This window comes from Coturnix japonica, chromosome 7, assembly GCF_001577835.2.
Source record: "Coturnix japonica isolate 7356 chromosome 7, Coturnix japonica 2.1, whole genome shotgun sequence".
Lineage (NCBI taxonomy): Eukaryota > Metazoa > Chordata > Aves > Galliformes > Phasianidae > Coturnix > Coturnix japonica.
In genome coordinates, this window is record NC_029522.1 from 13239687 (window position 1) to 13253881 (window position 14195).

At 36.2% G+C, this 14195-nt stretch overlaps 1 protein-coding gene across 11 annotated transcripts in view; it reads left to right on the forward strand.

The window, feature by feature from the left end:
- The window catches only part of ZNF385B (zinc finger protein 385B), a 148529-nt gene that overhangs the window by 106416 nt on the left and 27918 nt on the right, over positions 1–14195 (forward strand). For all 11 annotated transcript variants that reach the window (XM_032445864.1, XM_015868379.2, XM_032445863.1 and 8 more), the window contains one exon: positions 9824–9934. In XM_032445864.1, coding sequence (XP_032301755.1) covers positions 9824–9934 — 111 coding nt within the window. The remainder of the gene's footprint in view (positions 1–9823; positions 9935–14195) is intronic.

The window sequence follows — 14195 nt, forward strand, 5'->3', positions numbered from 1 at the left end:
GGTGCCCAGCTCTGAGGCAGTGACCAGCCCATTTCAGCTGCCAGAGTGGGGCTTATTCTAAGAGCTGGGCTTTCAGCCCACTCTGCTGTGATCACAGCCTGTCTGGTCCCACAGTGAAGACAAACAAAGCTCAGATGCTTCCCCAAGTGAAGGCTGTGGAAGGAGAGCAGTCTTTCTTGTTCATGTATTAGAAAAGACGGGTTTCTCCCTTTGTCTGCTTTGCATCTCATTCACCTGGATTTAGAAACAAAACAAACACATTATTATGCGTTGTTTCAGCAGGTTTGATGGGAAATAATGTTCTTTTAGAGATGCAACCAAATGCTGTGGGGTTTTTTTTGTTTGTTTGTTTGTTTTGTTTTTTAATCAAAAGAACTGTGGAGGTTGTTTGTGTCATGTGTGGTACTGATCAAAACACCCTGAAGCCAGAAACATCATTATTGATTTTTGTATGAAGAAAGTCTATTATTTGTTACTGTGGAGAGCAGGTGACAGTTGTCAGCTAAAATTATGAAATTTTCAGTTCTGAGTCATTTCTCATTTAAGTTCATCCATTTCATATGCTTATATTCAAATGCTTATATATATATATATATATATATGGTTATATATATATGAAATCTAACCCCCCTTTTAAAATACGTATCTTTAATATGTGGAAGGTAACAGTACTATTTCATTTTGGAAGAATAGTCTTGTGTTCTTTTTCTCTCCTGTTCATAGTATTGATTGAGGCCATGTATTTGCCTCTAACCTCTCTTAGCAGGGTTCAGATGTGTAGAGGAAATTAAGATCTACCTAACAGGACACCTCTGTTTCAAGTGATATTGCTGTTCTGGAATAGGCAGGGAGCAAGCATACTGCTAGTAAAACCTGAAGCAGACATCTAAGAAGAAAAGAGTGAGGTCTAAGGGCTCAAAGAAGAAAGCAAAAATCAGAAATCTTGCTCACCTCACATCTAAGCTACCTTACTATCTAAGCTTTTCTGGCTGCTACCTCTTAAGCTTGAGTCTTTTGGCAGAATTCTATTGGAAGGTAATGTTTCCTATTATTTTACCTATTCAGATTGTTTTATTGTCAGATGGTAATAGATAGCATAAAAAGAATAGTTTTGTTCTCTGGGTATATTACAAGTTTTACTGTATCTGAAGGCAATATGTATTTCTGGTAGTGTTATTCATTTAACTTAACACAGCCAAATATTCTGAATAATAGCAACAACCTTAATAAACAGGAGATATAGAGCATCTTCCACCAGAGGACTTTGAATAGCTGTAAACATGTAATTTGGACCTTTCTGCTTTCTTTGTGAGGTTGAAAATAATTTTATCCCCATTTTACAGGTGAATAATACAAGTACAGTTGAAGTTGGTAGAGTCACAAAGGGGTGGGAAATTGCCATATCGCTAAAGTATTTATTTGAGCCATTGGGTTTCTACTTTGTTGTGTTTTGTTTTTTTTTTCTCAGATTTGGTCTGTCGCTATTTCAAGAGTTATATTTATTATAAACAGAAACTTCCTGAATACTTCATTGTCCAAGAGCATATTTGGAAACTCAGTCCTTTTAGGTATCTGTATCATCACTGTGATGATACCAGATTTAGAAGTTTTTATATGTGTAATTAATTGTGCCTCACCAATTCCTTCTGTGAGTTAAGCCTTTCTATAGGCATCAAATATTGTAATTCACAGTAATTTTCACAGTAATTCTCTAATTCACAGTAATTTCTAAATCACAATGGCATTTCATTTTTGGAGAAGTTTTTTTTAAGGCTTTCTTAATTATGATTTTATCAACGAGGGTTTATTTTTAATGTGCAGTAAATATATCTGAGTGAAGAGAAGGAAGGGTGTGTGGGGGGGGGAGTAGTCATAGCACTGAAAAAAATGAATTAGAAGATGTTTTCTCAGTAGCCTTTTGATCTCTATGCTTATGCATGTTATGTGGGGAGAAAGGGAGGAGAGAAATTATTCACATTACGTTTGTTTTTTTTTTTTAATTTCTTGATTTAAACTAGAAAATGCACAGATGGAACAAACAGAAGAGTAGAAGATCAGAAGAACCCTGGTTTTAAGTCAGATAATATAAAATGGTTTTCTTTTTATTTATGTTGATCTAAGCCACTATTTTGCACTGGTTTAGGAGAAATAAAATTCTACCAATAAGGCCAGACTTCGTCCTTGGCCTCAGTGAGCTTGGTCAGACAAGTTCTTGCAAGTTAAATTTTTTAAGTGAAAACCTGACTGAAAGCAGCCTCTGCTTCAACACAGGGCTCCCAGCTGTGGAGCTTGAGCTGACTACTTCTCTCTGACTAGGTCAATATACAGCAAAATTGTTTGTGTTAGCTCACCAGATGGATAAATGAGCCTGTCAATGAAATGTAGAGCTGGGCTTCCCAAACTGATGCTGAAGCAGGAAGATTAATGCATTTCTTGTTTGAAAAAAAAAGAAAGATTTAATTAAGTAGGTAAAGACAGAGTATATTTAAGCATACTGTTGTCACTTCTAGTGCCTATACTTCAGTGACTTATTGAAAATCTGAAGAGGAGTCAGAGGAAAAACTAACAAATGAATCAAGGCTTTTATAATGAGAGGCTTAAGACATTCAGCTTACTTGGTTTATCAAAGAGAAGGTTAAATCCTGATCTGATTGCAGTGTACAAGTACCTCCGCACGCAGACATTAGGGTGCCCTTTAATCTAATTGAGTGATACACAACTAGATGGAGTGCTTTGTAACAGGCAAAGCAAGGTGTGGATGTTAGCTGTGGGAATACTCCATTATCATCATTTCCCCTGTGATGTTATAAATTTATCTTAGTTGGAAACTCTTTAATCAAGGTGTGGTATATGTGGTCCTTCTCCCCCCCCCCCCCAAAATTTAGGTCTAGTTGACCACACATTATCAGATTTTGTCATAAGAAAGGCTGAAGCTCTCTAGTTTGTAAAATTGTCATGCTTTTTTAGAATTTTTTACGTTTTATTTTTTAAGAAATCAGATGTAATGACTTCTTCTAAACTAAAATAAGCCTTTAAATTACTGTAGACAGTGCTTTCAGTATTCCTTGTGATTGCAGATACAAGCACAGAGAATCAGAAATTGTCCTTCTTCGTTTTCCTGTGTGAGCTAGACTTTGAAGGGGAACATACAAGAGGGTAGTACAATAGGGGACTTTGCATTATGCCATGGGAGTAGGCATAAGGAAGAGCAGCCCAGCTGCTAGTGTCAGGAGACAGAAAATCAGTGTCCCAAGTCCTGGGTTCCAGCCCTGCAGCTCTGTTGGCAGAAATAATGTAGAATTTTCAAAAATAAAATTAGTTCCACAGTAACCTCTAAAAGGAAATTGATGGAGCTGAATTTATTAATATTTCATCTCTTTTAATACATAAAAGGCTGTTCCCAGCTCTGGGACTTGTACTAAAAGTGATGTTGAAATGTAAACTCTAAAGGTTTCTCTTTCCTTTTTTATTTTTTAAATACCAACTGTTATTTCAACAACTTTTCATGGGTATCTGCAGTATCTGACATGTTAGCAAGTGAATTACAGCAGGATTTTTGTTTTTCTTTAAAATGCCTTTGGGCTGATCTCCCTGACTAGTGATAGTGTGCAGGGGTCACAGCTCTCACAACCACCGTTTTCCTTCGGGAAGCTGGAGCTTGCTGCCAAATTGATCGAGATGTGGAGAGACAAACAGTGACGAGTTGTATTCAGGGAGGTTTGTGTTCAGGGTACAGTGTTCCTATGTTTTGGAAACCATGTGGGAGGGAAGTCAAGTATTAGTCCCTGAGGTCAGACTTGTCTCAAAGGATGCAAGAAGTGCAAGCTTATGTATGTTTTCACTTGGGGGAAGGCATCTACTCCTCAGAACATCTTTTTTTTTTCTTTTTTTTTTTTCATTTTAAAGAGAGAAAGATGGCAGACTTTCTTGATAAAATCATGGACTTGTTCCAACACATCTAAGTTTGGTTTTGACTTGAACAAAATCCAAATTTTATACTGTATGCAAATGCATAATGTACAATAACAGTAATAGAGATGGTGGTTTGTTAGTCAGCAAAAAGTGTTTAAAGCAACCCTCACTTAGACCACAGCATTACAACAAAAGATTATGTTGTCTTCTAATATTATGTATTCTAATTAAATATTTGTCTCTGAATCAGCTGTAAGCAATCTGGAAAGAGTTCTCTCCTGTCTCGGTAACTGATCATTTTGTGATAGGACAGGGAGAAATGATTCCAAACAAATAGAAGGAAGATTCATAAGGAAAAAACATTTTTACAAGGATAGAGAAGCACTGGAACAGGCTTCCCAGAGATGTGGTGTAGACCCCATTCCTGGAAACACTTCAGGTCAGGCTAGACAGGGCTCTGAGCAGCCTGATCTAGTTGTAGGTGTTCCTGTTCATTGCAGGAGAGTGGAACCAGATGGCCTTTAAACATCTCTTCCAACTCATATGATTTTATGATCATTTACATCTCCCTGGTTTGTTTTTGTTTTTTTTTTTTTTTTTTTTTGAACATCCAAATATTGCAATTAGTGAGATAGTGTTTGCATGCTTGCCATATAGAGATACATCTCTTGGATGCATTTTGTGCTAGGTGAGCCGGGCTGAAATGTGGACAGTGTTGTCCGAGTTCCTATACAAAAAGTCAGTGGTATGCATCAGCAGAGCTGCCTTGGCTGTTCCTAGTAATGCAAAAAAGCAAGGAAATGTGAAACAGTGTAGTGTTCACTTGAGTGGTGAACCACTGTGAGCATTAGCCCAATGAGAAATACTTTCTCTGATGTGACGAAAACAATGTTTGCCAAGTATATCTAATGTTGCACCACAATGTATCTAGTTTTACAGTGAGCATTTTAAGTATGTGCTCTGTGTTGAGTACAGCTGTTTACTTCCATAACTACTTTAGTCATCATGATGTGCACCATTCTGGTAGAAGGCTGTGTGTGGCAGAATTTGCGATGAGCTTCAGTGAATCACCATTCAGCATGATGGCAACCTGCTCAGCTTTGCTGATGTCTGAAGCACAAACACAGAATGAGCCCATGTACCCATATGGCCTCGTGACCAGAAGGACATTGGGAAGGTCTGATCTTCAGAATGTTTGCTGGTGTTTGCTTAGGTGCGTGCTTATTATAATTTTTAAAAACACACAAGTAGATTGTCTAGCCATTTGGAAAAATTCCAGAACTTTATTTTGTTTCTGTCTTGTATTGCTAATTTATGTATGCCACTGTTTGCTAGCTTTGATTGCCAGAGGGAAGTGCTGGATTATATTGTCAGTTGTTTCCACATACAGTTGAAAATTTTGTTTTATTAGAGTAGAACAGCATAGTATGCCTTAAGGCTGCTCTCAGTGTTTGTACAGAAGTTTCTTAATGTCCAGTAGTTAAGTGATACTCCATTAAATCTCTTATAGCAGCCTATTGATATTCTGTTACAGACAACTGATACTGATATTCAACAGAAAACTCTAAGTTTGACCTGAGAGTTGTTATGATAAGAGGTAACTGAATGTAGGCTATACATTCCCTGTCACAATGTTAAACTTTACTGTGATTTGGAGATCCCAGAGTTCCAGTGCCATGAAACAGGGGCTTTATTGCTGCTGTTATGAGAAGACAGCTTTAATGTGTAGATTTTTGTTGGAGTGGTTGCAGTAGCATGTATGATGCTTGTTTAGTGTGAATTAATGGCTAAGTGGACCAAGGGTAAAATGAAAGCGTTAGGTCATTAGGTAGAGAAGGCAATTTAGCCTTGCTGCTTTATCATTAGACTGCCTGGGTTCTAGGCAAGAACCAAAAGCTTCAGCTCAGATAAAACTTTAGCTCGGATAAATCGGGGTTTATCCAATCTTTTAAACTGGAGATTGTACCTGAATAGAAATTAATTAAAATATTCAGGGTTTGCAATACCATTAAAAACAATATTTTCTCACAAAGTACTGTGTACTAATTCTTTTTCTAATTTTCTTTTCTAATTTGTTTGTTTTTTCTCTCTAAGAATTGTGTATGATTGTGAGATTGTGATAGGTAATTCCATGAAAGCATCAGCTCAGAGTTAATTATGGATCCACACTGAGTATGGGATATGGTTCCTATCCATCTCTTCAGAATTCTTCATGGAATTTGTACTAATATAGTGGAACTGAGAAGGACAACAAAGGTTCTCCAAAGAACGGGACAGCTTCTGTGTGTAGAAAGATCAAGTAATGCACAGTTAAGTAGATATTTGGTACAGGTCTTAGAAAGAGCTAGGCGTAATGAAGAAAAAATGTTTCTTGGCACAGCAGATTGTAGGGAATGGATCTCAGTGCAAAGTGTGGAGTTTTTCCTAATATTCTTGAGATGACCGTGAAAGCGTATGGGAGACAAGGTTGTTGGGATTTGTCAAATACATGGAAAGCATTCTTGGTTCTGCAGAACTTATGTTGAGAAAAAAATGTATGAATACTATGATAATAGTTGGCGTAAAAGGCATGTATGTTGCTGCTGCTCTTGTTCTCTTGCTCACTAAGTTTGGCTGTTTGGAGGAGCAAAACAGTAGGCTAGGAGGAGATGCAGTAGAGTTCAGCATTTCTGTCATTTTGGGTTTTTTACTGCACCAGCATTTCTGAAGTACCCTGAAAGTCACTACCACCAGCCTCAGTGGCTCTAGACTGGCTCTAGGTGTCTCTCATGCTTGCATGTTTTGAAATTGGAAAACAGAAGAAGAAAGAGATTACTGCTGAAACCTGTCTAGATTCTGTTAATCTTTGCTCACTGTAATGGTTCGGGTGGCTTTTAGGAGACTCATTGCAAAATAGTAGTATATCCAGCTTTTCTGGAAAGTTATCTTAAATTTAACGTTTTGTTAAGTGAACTGAAGTAGAAGACTAAAAAGTTGTTAAATCTGGTTATGGCTATCGGAACAATTTATTTATTTATTTATTTATTTATTTATTGTTACACTGTAACAGAAACCACTTAGTGCAACATTTTATTATTTGTGGTGTCTGTTAGTTGCAGTTATTATTTCTAGAATAAAGCCAGTTTACAGAATTGCTCTTTAAATACTGTTGCTCCCAACTGCACCAAGTGTGCTGCGTCATTTCCTAATATATACCTCAATAAATAATTTCCTCCCTCTCTCCCTGCAATGAAGAGGATAATTCTGTTTAGAGATCTGAGATCAGCTTACCCTGCAGCGTTAATCGTCTAATAGAGATACTCTTTAATTTTTCCAGCATCCTGTAATCCACCCTAGTTTCTGATACATTTAAAAGCTATTAATTGTTAATGTTGTGCTTCTTGAATTCTAATTGTGACCAGGCGACGTGCAAGGATCAGGTTTGGGCAGAATCAGTAACTGCTCCCAGGGGAGCCCAAGTGGCACTGTCTGGAGGCAGCAGGAGCTGAGCTGTTCAGGAGCTTGTCCTTGTGCTGTGCGTCTGTTTGAAGTTAGGACTTTGTGCATAGTCTGCTTTCTGTGCTTTTGAACTGGTGTCTGCTAATGCTAGCGCTGTGGATTGCTATCTGGTATGCACAGAGGAGTCCTTGAGTATTGCTGCTTTTTCTCTCCTTTTTTTTTTTTTTTTTTTTTTTTAACTGACTAGCAGATGCTAGTGGGTATTTTGGCTATTTCTCCTCACTGATCTCAGACACTTCAAATGATTGAGGTACTTTTCAGCATTACTGCCTTGTTCTAATTGGCTTGATCTGCCAATTGCTAGTTAAGGTCAAAAGCAAAGCATATACTCTAAGGAAAAAAATTCTACTCTCTAGTGATATAGAAATATTTTAATATAGAGATTTTATTATATATATATTTAATATATAGATTTTATAATATTGACCGTCAGATCTGTTATAAAATGAATGCTGAAAAACTTTTAATCTGCATGTATAATTGTACAGTATTATGCAGGAGAACGCAATAAGTGGTACAAGTGAGAAACATTTTTTTTGTTATATGATGAACTTAAAGTTGATACTGTTACTTTATTCTAGAAGTAGATGGAAAAAGGAATAGGGATTTTATTTTGGTTTTTATCTTAGACTCTCTTGCATCAACTGCAACAGCACATTCTCATTTATAAGTCAATTTGAAATGACGTTTAAAAATTGTAATTATTTCTCTTCTTCTCTTCTCATTATTTCTCTTCTTTCCAGAATTAACGACAGAAGCTGATTAGAAGTTATATCCAGAAAACTTGTTAGTGATAACATTTACAAAATCATGTGTTTGGCTTAAGAGAAATCTGGCAAGAAATTTTTCTAGCTTCGGTGCAAATAAATACATTTAAAAAAATGTAAGGCTTGAATGTTAGATAGCAAATTATTGGAGGTATGATGCAAAAGTGCTTTCTTAAATTTGTGAGTTCTTACGTGAGTATATGTGTAGAGGAAGTCCTCATCAGCACAGATTTCTCTGGAAGCATGATTTTGTACCAAGGGAGAATTACAGTTTTGATCTTCAGGTTTAGAGACTCTGGAAGCAGTAGCTAACTTGATTATTATTCTTTAACTAATAAAGTATTATCTTCAACTTTTTGTGCTTCCTTTTGTAAGTCATCTTAGTGTCAAATAGGTGATTTGTGTCATCCAGGATTACACAGCCAGGTTTGTTTTCTTAAGACAATGCTTTAAAGGAAAAATCATCACTGTGTCTGCAAGTAAAGCTTTAGAGAAATACATATTTATAGCAAATTGAACTATTATCTTTTGTGGTGGTTTAAAAGCAAGGTTGGAAAATAAGCATTTAGCTTTTCTTGAAAATTGCTATTTTCCCTCTCTCCTTTTCGGAATCCATTTCCTGTGTTAAATAAGTATAGAGGATTGCATGTGCACAGAGGCTTGTTGGATAATGGAGGTTGGAGGGGACCTCAGAGGTCACCTGCTCCAGCCTCCTGCTCTGAGCAGTACAGTTAGGAGATCAGTCCAGTAATACTTTTTATGTGCTTTGAAGCAGTATTTGAGTAAAAAAAAAAAAATTGAGTCAGTAAGTTCATTTTAATTTTTATTCATACTGTATCATGAATGCTATGCTTAATGAAGGCCTCAGTAGCAATTAGAAGTTCCAGTGCTGTTCCCATCTTCCCATGTTAACAGAGCTCTCTGGCCTTGAGGATATTTTAAACTGATTGCTAGCAACAGTCCTGATATAAAGCATAGATCATTTCCAGTTTGTGAAAATGCTCTGGCAAATTTATGATTAATATATTCAGTGCTTCATTTATTTCAGTTTTTCCAGTGTCAAAATGTTTTCTGAAGCGTGGTGGCTGGTACCCTTTCCTGGGGCCAACACATCCTGCCCACTCCTCTGAATTTGTCTGTCATCACTTCTACATGGAAGTGTTGGAGGATTGTGATTGTTTTCTTAGTAGGAAAAGTTCCTAATGGAGCCTGCAAAGGACCTCCTCTCACAAAGAAATCTCCAAGCGGAGAGAGTTAAATCACCATGACTTTTTTTTAGGGGGCAAAAAGTGGTTTTTCAAAATGTCTGTTGAATCACCGGGTGATAGGGGCAGGCTTTCAGGAGACTCTCTGCAATTCAGATGTGACTGAAGCATTGAGAGCATAGAGGATGTGCTGGATTTGGGAAGGTAGTTTTTGGTAGCCTGAGAGTGGCAGCAACAATGGTGCTTCCTTTTTTTTTTTTTTTTTTTCCTTCATAAGGCTACCAGTTCCCAAACCTGTGTTAGATCTAATTATCTCTTCTTATTTATCTCTAAAATTCAAGAATAGGCTTCCGGCATAAAGTTGGTGTGTGGCTTTTTAAATTTTTTTTCTTTTACTATATGCTGAGAAAAGTTGTAAATGGATTCTTGTTTCTTCTCTAGATGGATCCTGTGCAAAAAGCAGTTATAAACCATACGTTTGGAGTGTCCATTCCCCCAAAGAAGAAGCAAGTCATTTCCTGTAATGTCTGCCAGCTTCGCTTTAACTCTGATGTGAGTACTGGCTATTTTCTTTCATTATTCAAAATAAGTGTAATTAATACAAACTTCTTTTCTCCAAGTTGATAGTTATTGGTCTGCATACATTTTGCCCAAACCTATGGGTTGATGTTTCGCCCACTTAGAGCTAGAAGTCTGGCAATGAGTGCTGCCATATAACTTTGTCCTGGTAACTGAGGAGCTGGCTGCGCTTTTTCTCAAGTTCAAGATGCCAACTTTTTAAACATGATTTGCCATCAACCATATAATGAAATGCTCCTACAGAAGCACATCTGTGTTTTCAGATATAGATTGTTATGATAGACCATGCCACATACATTAACAATAACCCATTGGACAGTCCAGTAATATTCAAGAGATAGGAGACAAATACTGTGTTCTCTTCATGTCATACCTTTCTTTTCAAAAGGCACCTTTTTCCTGCTGTTCCTATGTTTTTTCTAATTACATCTCTGGATTTCTTAATAAAGTCATCTTTCCAGCAACTTTCAGTTGTAACAATTTTGAGAATTTATATCTTTTGAGAATGGTAAACTTCAAAGAAGCTGCTTTCTGAAGTGTAATTCAAAAGGAAAAAAAAATTGGCCTATATGCCTAAAGTATATATCCAGCTAGTTTTTCCCCAAGCTGTGTGAAAAATAAAATCAAGAATGTTGACAAATGAAAATAATAATAATAGTAGTTTTCTAAAACTATGAACTTTGACACATACAATATGTTTGTTCTCAGAGATTTTACAAATGTTCCTAGGCTAATAAAAATTTTAAAAACTCATTGTTGATTTCAAGTATAAGAAAAGTACTTAAGTGATGCATGAATGTTAGATATTTCACTGTTGTAGGAAACAGTTTGAAAGAAGTTCCTCAAGTCTGCTGAGGTCTTGATGCTTCAAAACTTTCCCAACAAAGGCCTATAAAGTCGATATCTATTGCTCTGATTTTCTCTTGCCTCTACCATTGCCTGTTGAAGTAGTAACCAATATAATTTCCCCCATTTTACTTTCTTGTCTAGCCTGGCATGGGTTTTGAAGCATTGATGTTTTACCTTCAAATTGATTTTTGAATCAAATCTGTCATCTTCTGACAAGCTTACTAAACTTCCTTTGAAGTGGCAATATCTACTTAGTTAACAGATTTCAAAAGTCATTTTTTAAAAATTTAATTCACTTATGTTTCCTTTTTAAGGTTAAGGTTTAGCTTTAAAAAAATATCTTTCTGCTCTGATTCCTGATCAAAATACCCACTTTTACTGATTAAAACAAGGAACCAGTATAGTTCTTAAAAATTTGTGGGCTGTGTGGATCTGAATCTTGCTTGTTAGTAGGATCTTATTTCCTCTCTGAAAGGGTGGCTCAGCTTGTTCCTGCTCTTCCCTCTCCTTCTACGGAGTCCCTTTTGATGGCAGGTCCTGTCACTAGAGGATTTCACACTGACATTCAGATGGTCAAACAGTACTTCAAGGCAGACAGATTGAATCGCAACTCAGCGGCAGGAGAAAAAAGAGCTGAAATAGTATATCATTTTGTACATCTGCCAACTGAGCAATTTTTCTGAACTTGCTCACAAAGTAGAACAAAAAGTGCGTATCATATTCTGCTTCCAATGGTGGCATCACTGTAGCATGTCAGATTATAGCCTTGTTTCCCCTTTTGGAGTGGCTGTATTCACAGTACTGTGCTCCTTACTTTTTAAATGTGTCTAATGCACACAGTTCTAGCTGTTAGAAGATATCATAATTCTTTTGTAATAGATGGTTTTAAGAATGGATTTAGCATCATGAAATTGCCAGTGGTAATGATAAAAAGCAATTCCTTCCTTTCTAGAGCTTTTTTCATAACAGGGCATTCATAAACAACCTGGAAACTTGATTTTAAAATGTAATGAGACTCTAGTGGGGTTATTAATAGTTGAAAGTACTTGAATATAAAATAAAATTTCACAAACAGACAAGAATATTTGGAGATCACATTTTGCAATTGAAGCACTATTTTAGTTGTCCTGTGTTTCATTACATTTTTCAGTTTCTCATGGAAAGCTTATGTGAGATTTTAAATCTTTCCTCCAGGTTCAATCTTCTGACCTTATTTGTCTACATGTGTTATCTTTTCAACCCTCTACCCATTCCCCAAGTGTGAGAACTTAGTTTACTTAAATATCATTCTTCCCCTACTCCTGTAATAATCTGCACTGTCACAGTGTTAGGTAATGTTTGCATCCTTTCAGTTCAAATCTTCAGACTCTCTTGTAGTTCCTTGACACAGTTTTTGGTGTCTTTTTTTGCATACACACAATGCAAGTGATTTCTTGTAGCTGTTATTCCTTGAAATGATAATGCAATTCCTTAACTTTATGGGGAGTAGGCAGATGATTTTTGGCTATCATATCTGCTGAATCTTTCAGTGGATTCCACTGTGAATTCCATCATTTCCACTATGCAACTTGCTAAGAATATTTTGAAACCCTTCCTGGTGATAATAATAATTATTATTATTATTTTAAAAAAAAATAAAAATCCTTGAGCATAACACACTATAGGAGATTTGCAGCTCATCCACTTCACAGTTTCAATTTCTTCCTCTGCCCCCACAAAGCTGATATCTTCCTTGTACGTGATGGGCATGTTGTTCCTTTGAACTTCCTTTGACCTAAATTATGCAAGCAAATGAAACAAAAACAACCAAAAAGTGGCTATTAATTAGTTTTCTCTTATTAAATGAATTTCATTTTCATTCATTTGTTTGAAGCTCCTGACCTGATCCTAATATTGCTTTGTCTATTACATGAATAATGTACAAACCAATGGAAATTTGTCTTTGAGAAGAAACTTGGTTTCCATGCCTGTAATCTTTTATTCACACTGTTGGTACTCACTGTTCTGGATCAATAGACCAAAATAATTCTGACTTAGTCAATTTATATTTGTCAAACCTCCTGTTAAGTTTGCACAGTAAATTGCAAAAGTTTCAGATTTCTTCTGCTGCTGTGCCTGCAGTGAGAGCATTCTGACATCAGATCTGGAGGAGGGCTGTCCTTGTGCAGGAGGTGGAAGTCTAACGTCAGGGTTGGACAATTTATTTTAAATTGTTTTCTTCATTCTGAGAGTAAATACATCTAATATTGAGGTGATGCCACCTTTATTTTGAGAATAAAAACTGAAAAAAAAAAAAAAAAAATAGATCCCTGAAAGGCTATGGTCAGCTTTTTTTTTGTTGTTTGTTTGCTTGTTTGCATAAAAGAGAATTAATTATTCAGAAATAATCCTGAGTATATGCAAATAGAGGTAGCTGAAACAAGGCATATGGTAAATAGTTGAAGTACTTCCAGAATGACTGTGGTGAGTCCAAACTGTGAATTGTTTACCTAGAAGGGTGAAAAACAAAGAGTTTAGTTTTGATGTTTTACAAATAGAGTAACTGACAGCTTTTAAACTTAGGATGCAAAAGGAGACATTACATGGTAGGGGCTGGTTTAGTAAAAGCAGAGTAAAAAGAATAAATCTTTGCCTATTACTTAAGCTTTTTTGCTTGTGTGAGTGTATAAAGAAAATGTGAACTAACAGCTTCTAATGGTATGGAAATACTTTTTTGATGTGATTTATGTAGGAAATATGAAAGACAAAATGTTAATCTTTTCCTAGGGCATTATAATTTAGCATATCTACAGTTATAGGAAGGTTCTGTGCATCAACAGGAAGTGTCACTGTGACTCAGTGTCCCCTTTGTCCTTTTTTCCATCATCTCTGCTGTACACTATTAGAAGAAGGCAGAGGCTATATGCTCTATTTGTACAACAGTTATGCAAATTCACTTGTGCTAATCGTGGATGTTTCCCAAACACACTTTTTAGAAATTAATGCTATTAACTTTGCCTGTGGGCAGACAATTGAGTTAAGGAACATTATGTCTTTCTCAATTAAGGGAGACCAAATTTACATACCTGTGTTTCTGTTTGCATACGTTCAAGCACTCTGTATTATTCTTCCATAAAACCTAACAAGTTGTTTGCAGCTAAAATTTTTGTAGAGATACCCAAGTATTTGTCACACACTATAGAAGAAGTACATAGAAATACTTATTTTGGTAAAACCAGGCAGTCAAAGCCATATCACATATCACAAAGCCATATCACTCTTGAGACCATCATGTGGCATGGTGAGCCTATTGTCTCTGGTAGTCCAGATTTACGCTAATATATTTCAAAGAAAATTGGTAAGGATGAAATACAGAAGCACATCAAGATTTCTGTGTATTGATGTG